At 35.5% G+C, this 15,999-nt stretch overlaps 1 protein-coding gene across 3 annotated transcripts; it reads right to left on the bottom strand.

The window, feature by feature from the left end:
• Positions 1-774: 774 nt before the first annotated feature.
• apba1b (amyloid beta (A4) precursor protein-binding, family A, member 1b) lies at positions 775-14,303 on the bottom strand. Of its 3 annotated transcripts, XM_042732202.1 has the most exons (14): positions 14,039-14,303; positions 12,373-12,471; positions 10,094-11,682; positions 8,756-8,857; positions 8,618-8,657; positions 7,158-7,303; positions 6,633-6,665; positions 6,325-6,420; positions 4,624-4,827; positions 4,348-4,527; positions 3,050-3,262; positions 2,732-2,851; positions 2,512-2,652; positions 775-915 (listed from the first exon to the last, which is right to left on the bottom strand). In XM_042732202.1, exons 3-14 carry the CDS (start codon positions 11,654-11,656, stop codon positions 844-846), a joined length of 2,910 nt encoding a protein of 969 aa, XP_042588136.1. In that variant the 5' UTR covers positions 11,657-11,682; positions 12,373-12,471; positions 14,039-14,303; the 3' UTR covers positions 775-843. The 3 variants fall into 3 exon arrangements, with proteins under 3 accessions (XP_042588136.1, XP_042588135.1, XP_042588137.1); XM_042732201.1 differs by lacking the exon at positions 12,373-12,471 and having other exon boundaries at positions 14,039-14,300; XM_042732203.1 differs by lacking the exons at positions 6,633-6,665; positions 12,373-12,471 and having other exon boundaries at positions 14,039-14,297.
• Positions 14,304-15,999: the final 1,696 nt, after the last annotated feature.

Raw genomic sequence — 15,999 nt, 5'->3', positions numbered from 1 at the left:
CAGATTCTGATTTTTTTGGGTATGGTTAAAATATCATTTTTTTATTATTATTATTATTTATAGTAATTAACATTATTATTTGTGCTATTATATTTATGTACAGAAGCCCTGCAATCTATATGGTTGCATGCTTTTTATTTAGCAATGGTGCATTAAAATGATCGAAGATTAAAGACTTGCATTATTTTATTTTATTTTTTTAATTCTCACGGTTTCTACATAAATATTAAGCCGCACAAACACAAAATTATGTAAGTTACTCTGCTCATGAATGCTGCTGTTCTCTGTTAAACCCACAACAGTGTAATAATGCTGAATGTTTAGAAACCCACCAAATCTTTATTTATTAAAGAATTAACCAGAAAACAAAAGTAAAGTCATCTTTGGTGAAAAAGTAACCACCTATGTATCAACCACACAGAAAACATACATGATATAAATGTGAACTATAGAAAATGCACATCTTTAATGAAAACAAAGCTAAATATTTAGTTTATTGATTCCTTTAATTAAATTGAAGAAAATATTCCAGCTCAAACATCAGATGTGTCAATAACAGCTAGATTACAGTATTCCTGTATTACTGTGTGATAGTTTAGGTCCAGTCGTGCGTCGGTCACATGATCGATCTGCATTCATTTCTCTTTGGTTCTAATGCCAGGCCTTCAGAGATCCGTCAGACCAGAGAGATTAAGGCAGGTCACATGGTGCTGAAATGGTTTGGTTTATGCACTAATGGAATAATAAATAAATAAATACATCCAGTTAAATAAATCTGTAAACAGTTATATTAATCTTTCAATAAATAATAACTCTGGATCAGCACGTGTGGGGGTGATGGTGTCAGATGTAGACGGGTTGTTCCTGGGCCGTGAGCAGGCGGTACATGGCTGCAGGCATAGTCTTCATATGGATCTGACAAAAACAACATATTACAGATTCACCTTCACTGGATCACCATTCATGTGTTGTACTTTTACGATTATTAGAGTATTGGGCCATTAGCTTAGCACCATGCTAACTTCAAAGCTGTAAACAGCCGTGTTATTATACCAAACTAAGGCTGCATTTACACAACACCATTTTTATTTCAAAAACGGAAAACTGTTTATGCGTATCGGCCATTCGATAACACGCCAATGGTGTTTCGGGGGCTTGAAAACGCAAACTTTTTAAAACAGGTTTCAAAGTGCACGTTTTTGAAAACAATACTGATATCATCTCTGTGTGAACTAGAAAAAAATACAAATTAGTGAAAACGTTGTAGCAATTATCTTTTTAAATTATATAAAGCATTTTGTCTGTGGTAAAATCACTGTAACGCACAGCCTCAGGTGCTGCACTGCTGTTATAAAACGGCAGCAATAGCAATATGATGAAAGCCAACCAATATGGCATATATTTTGAAATGTATTAATAAGAATAAAGTCTCTGCCATACAGTTCATCAGCAATTTACAGTTGCCAAGAACATTGTAAATAAACAATATGCACATTTATAAGGAGTATGAGTCACAGATATGTGTTAATCATGGCTCATCCAAACAGAATTTAGGGTTGAAACTATCAAAAATCAGATTTAATAAAATCATGATCTCAAACTTGAAAACGTTCATTTGTAAAATCTAATAAAACTAAAAATTCTTTAATTTATAAAGCTGATTTAAAAACAGCTTTTTCTAAAAAGCAGCAAGAAGCATAATTTTTAAATAGTAAAATATTTCCTTAATTTTGCAAGACTTCATACTTCTGAATTAGACTACTGAATTATGACTGATATTACAGGGCTAGTTCACCCAAAAACGAAAGTTCTATCATTAATTACTCACCCTCATGTTGTTCCAAACCCTTAATGGCAGAAACGTAGCAAGGAGATCGGTAAAATAATCCATGTGACATCAGGGGTTCAACCGTAATACGTGACTACGAGAATACTTATTTGATACCAAAAAAAAAACAAAAAGACCTCGCCAAACGAAAACAATTTCTACATTGTAATTACACTTTAATCAGAAGACAAAAAAAAGTATACACTTTATACGTATGTGATACTCTCCAAAATGCTGCCAGAACCTGATACTCCCATGCTGCCAGATAGCGGAGGAGGAGGGAGGAGACATTGTTTTCTTGTTTTTTGTTTTTTGTGCGCAAAAAATTAAAGATCTCGTAGCTTTGTAATCTGAACGGTTGAACCCCTGAAACCCTGTCACGGGATATTTTACCGATCTCCTTGCACCTTTTCTGGTCAGAGAGCTTCTATGGAGGGTCAGAGAGCTCACAGATTCCATCAAAAATATCTTAATTTGTATTCTGAAGATGAACGAAGGTCTTACAAATTTGGAACGACATGAGGGTGAGTTATTAATGACAGAATTTTCATTTCGGGGTGAACTATCCCTTTAATAATTTTTTTCATCTGCTTTATTTAATTGAACCTATTTCTGATGTAATCGTGTGACTGAAGTGACTCTCCAGACGAGCAGTGTTTGACAGAGGCGGTGGTTTACTGTACCTCTCCCACAGCGCTTGACAGGATGTGAACGATCTTCTCGTGAGCTGTGGCCACCACGCTCTGACCGTTGATCTCGATGATGCGATGGCCGACGCGGACCCCTCCTCTCTCCGCGATCCCCCCTCGCATCAGACTACAGATCTGAACAAAACACCAACTCTGTCAGCCGCTGCTGCAGTAAAACATCACACACTCCTCATGTTTTGATGTGAACACCCACAATGCCATTCTGCACACTGAACCCCAGCTGATAGCGCAGGTCTGGTCTGCGAATGAGCACCATGGTCACAGGAGGACACCTGACGATGTTCATCTTGATCCTGGACTGAGCCTTGAGCCCCTGAACACACAACAGCATTTGCGAAAATATCAATCCCAGAATGCACGCTGGCCTACTGTAAATGACAAAAACCTATCCAGGATAGCAGAATATAGTCAGTTTTCATGTTGAAACAGCTAAAGCTTAAGCTAAAGGTTACAATGCTTGCAGATGTAATAAAAGATCAGAAAAGTAAACGGTAGTAAAAGAAAGTCCTACTTTAATGATGCTCTGGCACGTGGAGAGCGGCAGGCCCACCAGACTGGTGCCGTTGACCGTCATGATCTGATCGCCGATGTTCAGTCGTCCAGACTTGGCCGCGGGTGCGCCGTGCATCAGGCTGGCGATGATGACGGTGGGGAGGATGGAGCCCCAGCCGGACTCCACGATCACCACCCCCAGAATCTCCCCTTTCTGCTTCTCGATGTACACCTGACACAAACACATCCCAAACACTGCTCACTGAACATACTCCAGCAGCCACTTTATTTAGTCAAAGTCCTGTGGCTGCTGAAGAATGTATAGAAGATGATAAAGCGATTTGTGTCCTAACTGTGTCCTATTGGCTCTTTATATAATTACAGGTAAAAGCGTAAATAATTAACTTAGTCATATTACTTAATAGTTTTAATGCTGTTAGTGTGTATGGCAAAATTCATTTTAATGTTATCCAATCCAATCCTTATTTTAAAACGTTTGTTTTTCTTTGGAATATCTGCCAATCTGCAGCATTGTTCCCACTGCAAAAAGTCTAATTCTACCTACGTTTTGTTTTTGTTCAAATAAAAACAAAAAAAAATAATAAAAAAAATACAATTTTAACCGAATCATGTAACACGATTTACTAAGATTTAAAGCTCGTCAAATTACTGGTATTTGCAGCATTATTTAACACCCAAAATAAAAGCCTGTATTAAAGCAGGCGGTAATTTGCGCTGCTCTTGGTAGATTGTGTTGGTCATTATGGAAATGATCTGTGTTCACTGTTAGTAAATCACATGCTGAATTTTCCCTCCCATTGGTGCTTTTATAAAATTGCGCTCTAAAGCTAATTTGCCCTGTCTAGTAAATCTGGCCCATAGTGTGATATTTCCTATCTTAACCATTTTAGAACTAAGTGAACGTTGGCCATTGTATAAAATTTGCTAATGGAAATCTAATTAATTATATAATTTCTATAATTGTATATGTATGATTTAATAAGAGACACACCAAACCTGACTGATATTACCAGAACTCCTCCAGCTATCTTAATGAATTTAAGTACATAAATTTCAAACTTAAAATTTCAATGCATATGATCTTCAAACAGGGTTGAAACATTTTAGTTTAGCTTGGCTTAGCAACAAATAAATACTTTAACTGTTGCTACTTTGCTGGGCTGTACACACATATTTAAAACTGGCATAATAGTCTTTTTGGGAATAAAGATTTAGCCATTGTAAAACCCACTAAAAATGGAAAAAAGGAAATTTATTACTCAGCTATAGTCACTTTATAGCAACTGGTTAACCTACATCTCTGCAGTTTTCAGACTTGGAGAAGTGAATGAGGTCGTCGTTGTACATGTCCTGAGTGTTGAGCAGGTCGCTGTACTCTCTCTGGCTCAGGTCCTCTGGATCGATGCCATTGGCTCTCAGAAACTCCTGATACGCAACGCTGAAGGCCTGACCGATGGACTGAGCAATCAGCTGAGCCTGGCAGAGAGAAACAACGAAGGAAATACAGGAAACATCAAGAATTAGCATTCTTTTTTAGCAAGAAGTACATGGTGTAAGAGTTCAAGCGCGTACATCTTCTGACTCAAACACGTGGCAGATCATCCTGTACTGGCGGCAGTCGTCCCGTGCTGGGTTTGTGTGCTGCGTCTCTGCGGAGTCCAAGTTCTCCTGTGCGCTCTGAGAGCGAATCATCTTCCTGCGAGCCATCAGCACAACCATGTTCCCGATGTCAGCGATGTACGAGATGGTCCTCAGAGGATGGTCCATCATGGTGTCCTGCCAAGATAAAGACGCTCAGTTTTTTTTTTTTAAAGTGCCAATCATTTTATCAAATTTATTGAGAGTTATTCTAGTAATCACATATCTGTTTTAACAAATAAAACAAATAAAAACCTAGTGTAAACACACGGCAAGTTCTTAGAAATGTGCTCTCAGTATTCATCTTGGCTTCTTATGGTTTTGAAAAATGTCAATCATTTTTAAAAAAAATTGTTTTTAATTACATTTTTAAATGTAACAAGTATTTTATATATATATATATATATATAATATATTATATATATATATTTTATATATATTTGTTTTTTTTTTTTTTTTTTTTTTTTTTTTTTCTCTTTTTTTTTTACAAATATCATAAATATTATCATTTCGGGCAGTTGCACCACATGACATTTTCATAACCTGAACAAACCTTGCCTTGTCATGAAAAGGTAAAGATATGTGATATTTTAGAGAATTATTGATGATGACACACATTCATGATGAGGGTCTGCAGAAGTTCCTCTCTATGACATCACTTCCTGTTTTATGTTTTTTCTGCATGTTTGTTGCATCACATGACTTGATATATATATTTATTATTATTAACTCTCTCTCTCGCTCCTCTAAAAACATCATTCCAACAAAAAAAATTATTATTATTATTAACAAGCAGTGAAGCAGTATTTGGTTTTATAAATAAGAATAAAAGATTACTAATTTTACAAACTACTAATTTTTTTCTTTTAAAAAATGTCATTCTTTCAATCAAATTTATTTTTTCTTCATTATGATATCAGGACATTTGTATCACCCTGACATTCTTAACTTAATTCTCCAATGAAAATGTCAAAATATTGACATGTTTTATATATATATATATATATATATATATATATATATATTATATATATATATATATATATATATGAAGAGTTCATTTGCAAAAACACATAACTCAATTTTTAACAATTTTCAAAAATCATGTTTTATCATTGTGCAATCCAATTAATCTCAATCAAACTGGAGTTGGGTTATTTTGATTAGGTTAAAAAATAACTACAAATTACAGCTAACTAACACAATAAAGACAAAATTTTTATCTGTTATCTGTTTTTGCGAATAAACTCTTAATTCCTATACGTACTGTATAATAATAAAAAAAAACATGTTTGTGTATGTTAAGCTACAATATAAAATACTTACATTTTAAATAGCATTTCAAACAATGATTAGAATTTTATTCTTTCTATCAAATTTTCTTCATTATGATATCAGGACATTTGTAGCACCCCAACATTTTTGACTTAATTCTCCAATTAAAATTCTCCAAATAAATCTTTGTTCAGAAATCTTGAGATGAAAATTGGCACGTAAGAAACATGCAGTGGTCAGACTGCATCTACAGTGACAAGCCTGTCCAGCACAAGACACGTGAAGCTCTTCCTCATGTGTTTTTAAACAGCAAATTCAAAGTGAGACAAGCATGAAAGTGATTCAAAGAGTGCTGTGCACCTGTGTGTAAGCGCTGAGCACTTTGATCCTCTGCGTCGATATAAAGAGGTCCACTTCTGTGCTGGCCGGCGGCCCACTCTCACTGCCCTGCTGATACTGTAGAGGAAGACAAACTGCTATTACTCTTGAAATAGCACATCACCTCCTGTACTAGCACAAACACGGCTCTCTAGTCTCCCACAGAAGAGATGCTGCTACTTGTAATCATTAAAACACCTGTCAAAAGAAAAAAGAACAGCAAAAATACATAATCCTGCAAATACCAGACTTACTTAAGACCTGCATGAATACAGGAACACATAGCGTACCTTATTTCTGATTTTGGCCTGTGTCTGGGCTGTCTGCTCGACAAGGGACAAATAAAACAGAGAATGGTCAAATATAGCCTACAAACATAAAAGATCATGATGGGCGTCTCAGACGCAGTGTAATTGGTTTGGAGATGAAAGATACGCCCAGATGAAATAAAACAGGATCATTTGGCTGGGGGTGGGGGGGGGGGGGTGTTGCTATTGTGATAGGCTGAAGGTTTCTGGGGAACACCATCAAAATTTGGGCTGTGATCAGAATGACATCAGCGGCCCCGGAGATAAAACCTGACTCTCAGAATCAACTAACTGTCACTCAGATGGTTTGTTAGCACATGGATGCTAGATATCCAGAGATGTTTGTGACATGTTTTTCACCCATAACCTCAGATGAATCATGATGTCACTGACTGTGTGAGGTGCTGGTGTGTACATGCTTGAGCACGCTGTAAAATCAGAACAGACAGGGACATCTAATAATTAGTACACCAGAGGAAACTCTGTATATGCGGGTGTGATGCTCACCCGGACGCGGCTCATGGCCTCCTGGGCCTGCTGCATGCGGCCGCTCTTCGTGGGCGTCCGCTCTGACAGCAGCTGGGTGGAACCCAGGTAGTTTGCGGCAAAAATGATGCCGTCAATCAGGTCCTCAGGGTCACACGGGCCAGGAACTGTGGAAACAAGCACACCAGAAATATAGCAGAACATTGAACCTGGTATTGTGCATTATTTTTAGGTTTCAAATCAGTGGAGCCCTCTGAATGTTTTGTTCTCGTGTAATTCTCATTCTTACATGACTAAAAATCTCAGTATAATATTTTCAGTTTTTTGTAATCAGACAACAAATATATTGTGTATAAAAAAGTTTTTTACCATTGAAAGAATACTTATAAAACACTTAAATATTTATTCTTCATTCCTTTATTCATTTTTAAATAATAGTAATGAGAAATCAAGGGAAAATGTGCTGGTCATGAAAACTAATCATTATAAGTTATAAAATATAATATTATTTATATAAAAACAATTCTTGTATATAACATAAATATTTATCTTTTTATATTCTATTTATAGTATGTAAATAATATTTAAAATAGTATTTAAAATAATATGTATTAATTTGTGTTTCATTTTGAGGTAAAATATAACCTGGACATATTTTTCTCAGGCTTTGTGACACAAATTTACACATATTTGTATTGTTATATTATTCTATATTAGGTATAACTTTAAATACATAAATTGTAAAGATGGATTACCAGTTTACAAGATTATTCAGGATAATAAATTCCTTACGAATCAAAATAACAAGGAATAAATTCCTTATGAATACTTATGAATCATAATAAACAAAAATGTTTGCATATATTCAGATATAATATAAAACAACTTTTAAAGAGTATATAAAATAATAATTAAAATCCTTTTTATTCACAATGCACATTTCTTAATATTAATGTCACTGTTGATGAGAAGTGTATGATCTTCGATCTTTAAATGCAAGATATTATAAAGTGAACCTGAAGTATACTTGCAATAATTCCACTTTATCACAATCAAATATACTTCAGTATTTCTGTAGTTGGACTTCAGTGCTACTTCCACACAATTAAAGTGCATTAAGGACAAAATTAGTTGTTCAAATTTAGTAGACTTTAAGTATAGCATTTTAGTATACCAAAAGTACAATTGCGGGGTATTTTTATTAAGCACAAAAATATGTAAATGTATTTGTAGTGTGCATAGCATGAGATAAATGTATTTCAAATACATTTTAGTATATTTATTTTTCACTAGGCTATTAATATTTATAAATAATACACCTGGGCATATTTTGACAAGTACTGTGAGAATGTGAGCTTTACATGGAACTGAAATCTGAATATATTTGTATAGATGTAAAGAAGGTTTGCAATGTCACAAGATTAGGTAGGATAATGAATTATTTGACCAGTATAATAAGAGCCTGCTTTCTTTAAACTTACCATCAACATATGCAGGGAAAGAGGCCAAATTTTTCCTAGTCTGCAAACCAAAAACACAGTATTACTACAATTAGGGATAAAATAGGGATAAAGATTACATCATAAATATGTCAACTGCAGTCAGATATGATAATTCACCTCTTCACTTGGCACACTGGGACTGACGTCTACATCCTGGTCCTGAAGATGAACTCCAGAGGATTCTGCTCCCAAAGGAAGTTCAGCATCTTGAATTTGAGCCTGTAAAAATGAAGGCAAACGCTGCTAGTAAACAATATCAAATGCTGCATTTTCACCACACTTGTTCTTCTTAGAAATTTCAGTGTAAATGCATGATTTGAATCACTGATAAGTTGATGATCTTTTTATCTAATTTACAGTAGAAATTATAAATTGCAAATATCAAATTATATCTAAAATCATATTTTCCATGGTTTCTGTTCCTACTGTACACCTTATGTTGATGACTAATTAAATTCAATGACTTTTCCTGTCGTTCGTGATTAGTGTATAAAGATATGAATAAGGTTAAGTGTATGATTTTAAAAATTATAGCAATTCCACTCATTTCTAGTAGTTGAAATATTTTTAATAGTGCTGTCAAAAGATTAATCGTGATTAATCGCATCTAAAATAAAAGTTTTTGTTTACATAATATATGAGTGTGTACTGTGTATATTTATTATTTATATATAAATAAACATACATGTATATATTTTGGAAAAATGGGCTGTTTATGTATTAAATATTAGTGCTGTCAAAAGATTAATCGCATCCAAAATAAGTTTTTGTTTACATAATATATGTGTGTGCTCTGTGTATATTTATTATGTTTATATAAATACAAACACATGTTAAACATGCTATGTTTATATATTGAATATATTTATATATAATATAAAATATAATATAAATATATAAATGTATATGCATGTAAATATTTCCAAAATATATAGTGTATGTGTATGTATTTATATATACATAATAAATAAACACAGTACAAATACTATGTAAACAAAAACTTTTATTTTGGATGCGATTAATTGCGATTGCGCTATTAAATATATTTATATCTAATATAAAATATAATAATATTAATGTATATACTGTATGTGTATGTATTTATATATGCATAAAAAATAAACACAGTACACATACATATAGTATGTAAACAACTTTCATTTTGGATGCGATTAATCGTTTGACAGCAGTAATTTTTACAAGGCATGGAAATGTAGAAAAATGTGTCTTTTACTAATTTTCCAAGGCTGCAGGAAACCTGTTGAAAATGTTTTTCTTTAGAATATTTGCCTAAAAACTCATTTACTTTATTTGTCTGTGTTTAAAGACAAAAAAACTACAAAACCTTTGGTGTCATTCTGCAAAAAAAGCCAAATTGTGGCCTGTTTAAAATAAACGTTCATATGGAGCCCCACCGTAAGGAATTACAGTAATTATGCGGGACAGCTCACTCACCGCATACTGTGGAGAAGACTGTGATAGCTGACACGGTGACTGTGGATGTGAGTGAACCTGAGGCTGTAGCTGAGGAGGGTTCTCCTCAACAGGGCTCACATCCTGTCTCATCACCCACACAGGCTCTGTGATCTTGTCAGGCGTGTAGGGCGAGCGCACCGCCTTGGTCTTCACCTCCTCAATAGCTTCCTTAATATCCTTGATGGCCAACGAGACGGCGTCTCCTGTAGCTCTGCAAGCCTCTGTTATCTGATCCTGGGCTGGAGTGGATGACTTGTCAGGTCTTTCCACGACTTCTACCTGAAAATCAGTTGAAAGCTGAGCAGCTTCTGAAGTCTCCTCTTGGGGAGGAGCTTCTTGAGAAAGGCTAGTTGAGCTTGACGTCTTCCTGACCTGGGCTCTGACTCTCCCTGAGCTTTCGGCTTCATCTCCTGACTGTTCATCGTAGTGGTGCAGCCTGGAGCCCACTGAAGTATGCTGATCGATGTCTTCCTGAGGGTCGTACTCCTCTGTGGTCACGCTCTGGTTCCTCTCGTACGTTTGAGGTCCCTCAAGGGCTGTATTATGGTCTGTCAGAGAATCTGGGCTTAGTTGTGGGTAAGAATCAGAGCAGGCTTCAGGACTGGAGTCTGAATGATCCTCTTGATGGTCTTCAACATAGGACATGGGACTCTCAAACTCTTTATCCTTGTTTGTTTGAGCGTAACCGATGTTAACATGAAGAGGGTATGAGTTTGGATCCGAATTGTAGCTTCGAAGAGTCTCAGGGAAGGTTCGTGGAGACTGGAAAAAAGGTTTGTTCATCATCTTCCGAGGAGATGTGGCGAATGGTGGAACGTCTACTCTTAGCGGACTGGTTCTTTTACTTTCAGATCGACTTTTTGAAGCAATCTTAGGAGGAGCATAGTCCTGCTCAGGGGTTTCTCTGAAATAGTCATTTTCTTGTTTCTCTTTCACCAGTTCCTCTTCGCCAAAATTTGTTTCTTCACTTTGAACCTTCTCCTCCAACTGTTCAATTGAAGACTCTGGTTCTGGATCATGATCAACATGTGTATCAGATGAATGGGACAGATCTGGACTGTTTCCATCAGTGATTAGTTCATCCTGAGGAGAAGGAGTCGGCGGTTCTTCTGGAGATAATGGCTCTGAAGCTTGTTCTTTTGGAGGACTTTTGACCACCTCTTCTTCTTCGTTGTGCTGTTGTCTATATCTGTGCTGATGGAGTCTCTCTCCACTTCGATGGTGTCTTGATGCCCCCGGTTTGGGCTGTTGGCCAGCTCTAGCTTCTGTATCTCCGCTCTCAGCCCGCCTGCGTTGTGCTTGACCGGGAGCATGCCGCCTACGATGACGTGGTGGACCTCGGCTAGATCCAGACGTGTGCAGGTTGGCTTGGTGGTGATGGTGATGATGGTGGTGGCCTTGGCCTTCTGCATCCAGATTGTGAAGCTGGCATGGCCTCCATCTGGGTCGACCTCCCTCTAGAGGCGTCCCATTGGGCTGCTTGCTGCGATGAGGGGGAGGACCCCTGAGACCCGCCTCCTCTGGCTCCTCCCTATGGCTCATGGCTCCGCCCACTCACTGCTCATAACCTGAATGACAGCCAGAAATCATAAAGGTAGTATATCCAACAATATATATGGGAAGCAGATAAACTGTAAAAAGTCCAAAATAACATACAGTCAAAGCAAAATTTATTCAGACACCTTCAACAATTCTCACATTATCACAGTTTATTCGCTATAATTTATAAAATGGTAATAAAATATGACAAGAACTGTGTCAGAACAAATTAATCTTGATAATGTCAGATAACTTTGATAATGAATTCAGCTGAATACACAATTAGATAATACCAATTTAGGTCAACAAAATACCAAACAATGCTTAATTTCGTTCAGTCTTTGGCATAAAAAGGTTGCATTAGCAGTTAAAGAAGAAACACTTAATCAAAATATGGTCAGGTGAAAGTGTCTGAATAATTTTTGATCCCAAATCTTACTGGTGGTCCACTGTATGAAGAATTTTTGGGAATAATATGTCACAGTTTACTTTATTTCTGTTGTTTGAATAATATTTGGTTTGACTGTACATCAGTTTTCATAATAATTTTTGGTTTGACTGTACTAATATGATGATCTAACAGATATAAATGTAACTATAAATGCACTTAATGTCTAACCAAGCTATGTGACTCTTATATGTGTCTGTGTAGTGACTGTATTTGTGTTTCTGCGCAGAGATGTGGTTTATGGCAGTGGTGCTGTCACAGATGGCCTCACCGTGGGCAGCCGTCACGCTGTATACTTCACCGGTCCTGGAGTTCAGCAGATTCAACCGTCAAACCTCCCATAAAACCCAAAGCCAGGGGATTTAACTTCCTATTTAAACAGAGATCTTCACTTTCACCCTGTAACCTCTTTGTATTGTTTACAACTAAAAGCGTGCATGCATATTAGAGTCACTCTGCAGCTCCGGTGGCAGGTGGTTTCACTCGCTTTCTGATGGCAAAAAGGGGAACTACAATATACACTAATACAAAAAAGGTGGGGGGGGGGACATGTGAGTGAAATAAAGGTTTTTGTTTACATAATATTTGTACGTGTGCTGTGTATATTTATTATGTAAATATAAATACACACACATACAATATATATTTACATGCATATACATTTAAATATTTATATTCTTATATTTTATATTATATATAAATATATTCAATATATAAACAGCTTTTTTTCCTTAAATATATACATTTGTGTGTTTGTATTTATATAAACATAATAAATATACACAGAGCACACACATATATTATGTAAACAAAAATAATTCTATTTAGTAACTGTGTATGAAATGACAAAGAATATCAATTTAATAATGTTAATGTAAATAATAGTACAAACAATAATATAATAAAATTAAATCACAGCAGGTCCAGTAAAGCACAGTTGGTTTAATGAAGGATGAGTTTCATTTTAAAAAACTGAATGCAAATCCTGTTTTAATTGTAAAATCCTGTTGTGGTAAAAAAAAAAACACCTGACAGCTGGTTATAGCTGTGGCTAGAAAGTCAACATTATAGGGCAACTTTATATTTTACAGTTCATATCTGATATCAATAAGCCTTCAATAGATAAATAAAATTAAAAGAATAAAATTAATCAAAACTGACCTCTTGAAAAACCATAGCTAATAAATAATCATAAAAATAAAGATGATAGAAGGATGAATTAAACAATATAAATGTAAAACAAAACACCATAAATGAACATAAATATAAAATATAATCAAATGTGATGCATCAGGTGAGGATTTTTAGAAACCTTTCACTAATTTCACTGTAAATTGCAAAGTTACCTGTATTTTGTTTACAATATTTTAAAATGCATGTACATATTGTTGAATGTATAGATATTCATCATAAATTAAAAGGGTGTTAGATCACATATAATGTTCGGTCAAATCGGTTATTATTGTTTCACAGCATATTGTGCCATTTTTACCTCAGCATTACAAACATTTTTGCCTCTTACTCTTCCTAATATCAGAGAAATCCTCTAAATAAGCGAAACCTAACAGCCTTAACGCGAACCCGCATTGCTTTTACTGTATCTGAGCGATTAATGTCAGGATTGTGGATGTATTTATTCACTGCTGCAGTCACGTACAGGTAGACACCGCTAACCATCTGGACATCCCGGCGCCTCGAACATTAAAAACTAGTGATATTTTCAATTAAACACGCAATAAAACACCAGAATATGATTTACCGGTGCAATCTGGAAACTTTCCCCGGTAATAAAAGTTAAAAGCGTGTTATTTGGTAAGGTGCCGGGCCTGCGCGGAGGCAAACACATCCCTCCAGTCCCCAGTGCATCCATCAGCAGGTGCAGCTCCTGTCAGACACGACACGAAACAGCTGCTTACACTATCATCCCTCATACTCACCTGTTATCAACACAAGCGATGAAGAAGAGCTCTCCGGCTTGCCTTCATCTTCGTCGGTCGTTCTTATCAACACACTGGGATTAAGCGAGCGGATCTCAGACCCCTCCTTCGGCACACAGTGACATCAGAGCGGATTACACGGCAGCAAATACCCTCCCTGCCCCCAAACCACTCCGCCACAAATCGCACCATCTGTCTTGTGCTTTTGAGTCAGTGACACTTCCTTTGCACATGTTAATATGTTCAGAGGTTATTTTCTCTGTGAGAGCAGAATTTAATCTTCTGGGTAAGGGATGTGCGCACTGTTCCTCACACAGTGACAAACTCAATTTAACCGCGTCAGACTACATTTGGTTGGTCGCTGCGATTTTATTTCGGTCGCGTCGCGCTGGGTAGCCCCGCCCACAATTAAATCTTATTAGTCCAATATGTAAATAATTTAGTCGATTAATCGCATCCAAAATAAAAGTTTTTTGTTTACATAATATATGTGTGTGTACTGTGTATATTTATTATGTATATATAAAGACACACACATACAGCATGTATTTTGAGAATATTTACATTTTTATATTTATAGAAATTATATCATATATAAATATATTTAATATATAAACAATCCATATTTTTATTCAATATATACATGGATGTGTGTGTTATACATAATAAATATACACAGTAAACACACACATATTATGTAAACAAAAACTTTTATTTTGGATGTGATTAATCGTTTGACAGCAATAGTAAATATGTGAATATGTAAAACACATGATTATTTATTAATTGAGTAAAGAAAAAATGTCTGTTTATATAAAGTATCTAAATATATTTTAGTCAAAATGTACTTTATCACTTTGCATAATGATTTAAATAAACCTCAAAATACTAACAAGGCATTTTAAACATACAAATAAAATATATATAAAATTATATGTACAAATTATATAAATGCCCATGTATACTATAAATAATGTCTAAATGTCAGTATTGAGACCCTTTGGGAACATGCACATCCTTAAACCAATACTTATACCAATATTTTTGATAGAGTTTGAGGATTCTTCACTTATCCTTTTGGTACTGTAGCTGGAATGCACATTTTCTATTTTCTTTCTGGTATGAAGTATGCAGCAGGTGGCACTATTAAACAAAACTGGATAAAAATGTTACCACTTTTACACATACAGGGCACTTTTTCTATGTCTATAAAATAATGATGACAATAATACTGATAATTATAAATATTTGTTTTCTGTATTTATTCCGTATTTATTTTCTGTCACACAAAGTCTCGTTCTTGTTTAGTATATTTTATAGATTTTTTTAAAAATAGCGTATTCTCTGATATTTTTCTTCAGATAGCCCCTACTAGTTTCACATAATGATACTGGTTTGCATGAGGAACACAGATAAGTTTGGTTTTCTTTATCAATTGCTGTATTTACTTTATTTGACCACAAGGTCAACTCGCACTATTAAAAACACCTGCCTGTTAGCCACAACAGGTCTTGTCTCTCAAAAGAGCCTACATTTGCTCAGGTATTTGCTCAAGTATAATGTATTAATAATGTGTATGCAAAGGGAGGAACACAAAACCGGACCTAATTTGAAACAGATGTCAATTCTGAAATCAGCGATTGCGTATTCAGTTTAGTTCCCGGGACTCCCCTGGGGAGCTTCTTCGTGTGGTCAAGAATCCAGCCCTTCCCTGAGTTCAGATAACCCAACATACAGCCTCTTCTGTCCCTGTGTCTCATTCTACCTGCACTACATAATAATATCATCTTACCAAACATGGTCCGTTGACCACATTGTGTGACTTCAGGCTGTAATCTTTTATGGTTTAGCGCATAAAATCTAATGGTGTGACTTCATCCCCTAATTGTTTGAGTGTGTGCATGAATCAACACACTTCTTGAAAAAACAAGAGAGAAATTATAAAGGTTCTGTAAACTGAA

Source organism: Cyprinus carpio, chromosome B10 (genome assembly GCF_018340385.1).
Source record: "Cyprinus carpio isolate SPL01 chromosome B10, ASM1834038v1, whole genome shotgun sequence".
In the NCBI taxonomy this organism is placed as follows: Eukaryota; Metazoa; Chordata; class Actinopteri; order Cypriniformes; family Cyprinidae; genus Cyprinus; species Cyprinus carpio.
This window is presented reverse-complemented; position numbering and strand designations above follow the sequence as displayed.

What these genes read in the sequence shown, in the direction of transcription:
- apba1b (XM_042732202.1), bottom strand. Translation starts at nt 11,656, where the DNA reads ATGAGCCATAGGGAGGAGCCAGAGGAGGCGGGTCTCAGGGGTCCTCCC. An exon ending in TTTCCCTGCATATGTTGATG is followed by an intron (nt 7,304 to 8,617) that starts GTAAGTTTAAAG and finishes TTGTTTCCACAG; the next exon opens with TTCCTGGCCCGTGTGACCCT. An exon ending in AGGCCAAAATCAGAAATAAG is followed by an intron (nt 6,421 to 6,632) that starts GTACGCTATGTG and finishes CTTCCTCTACAG; the next exon opens with TATCAGCAGGGCAGTGAGAG.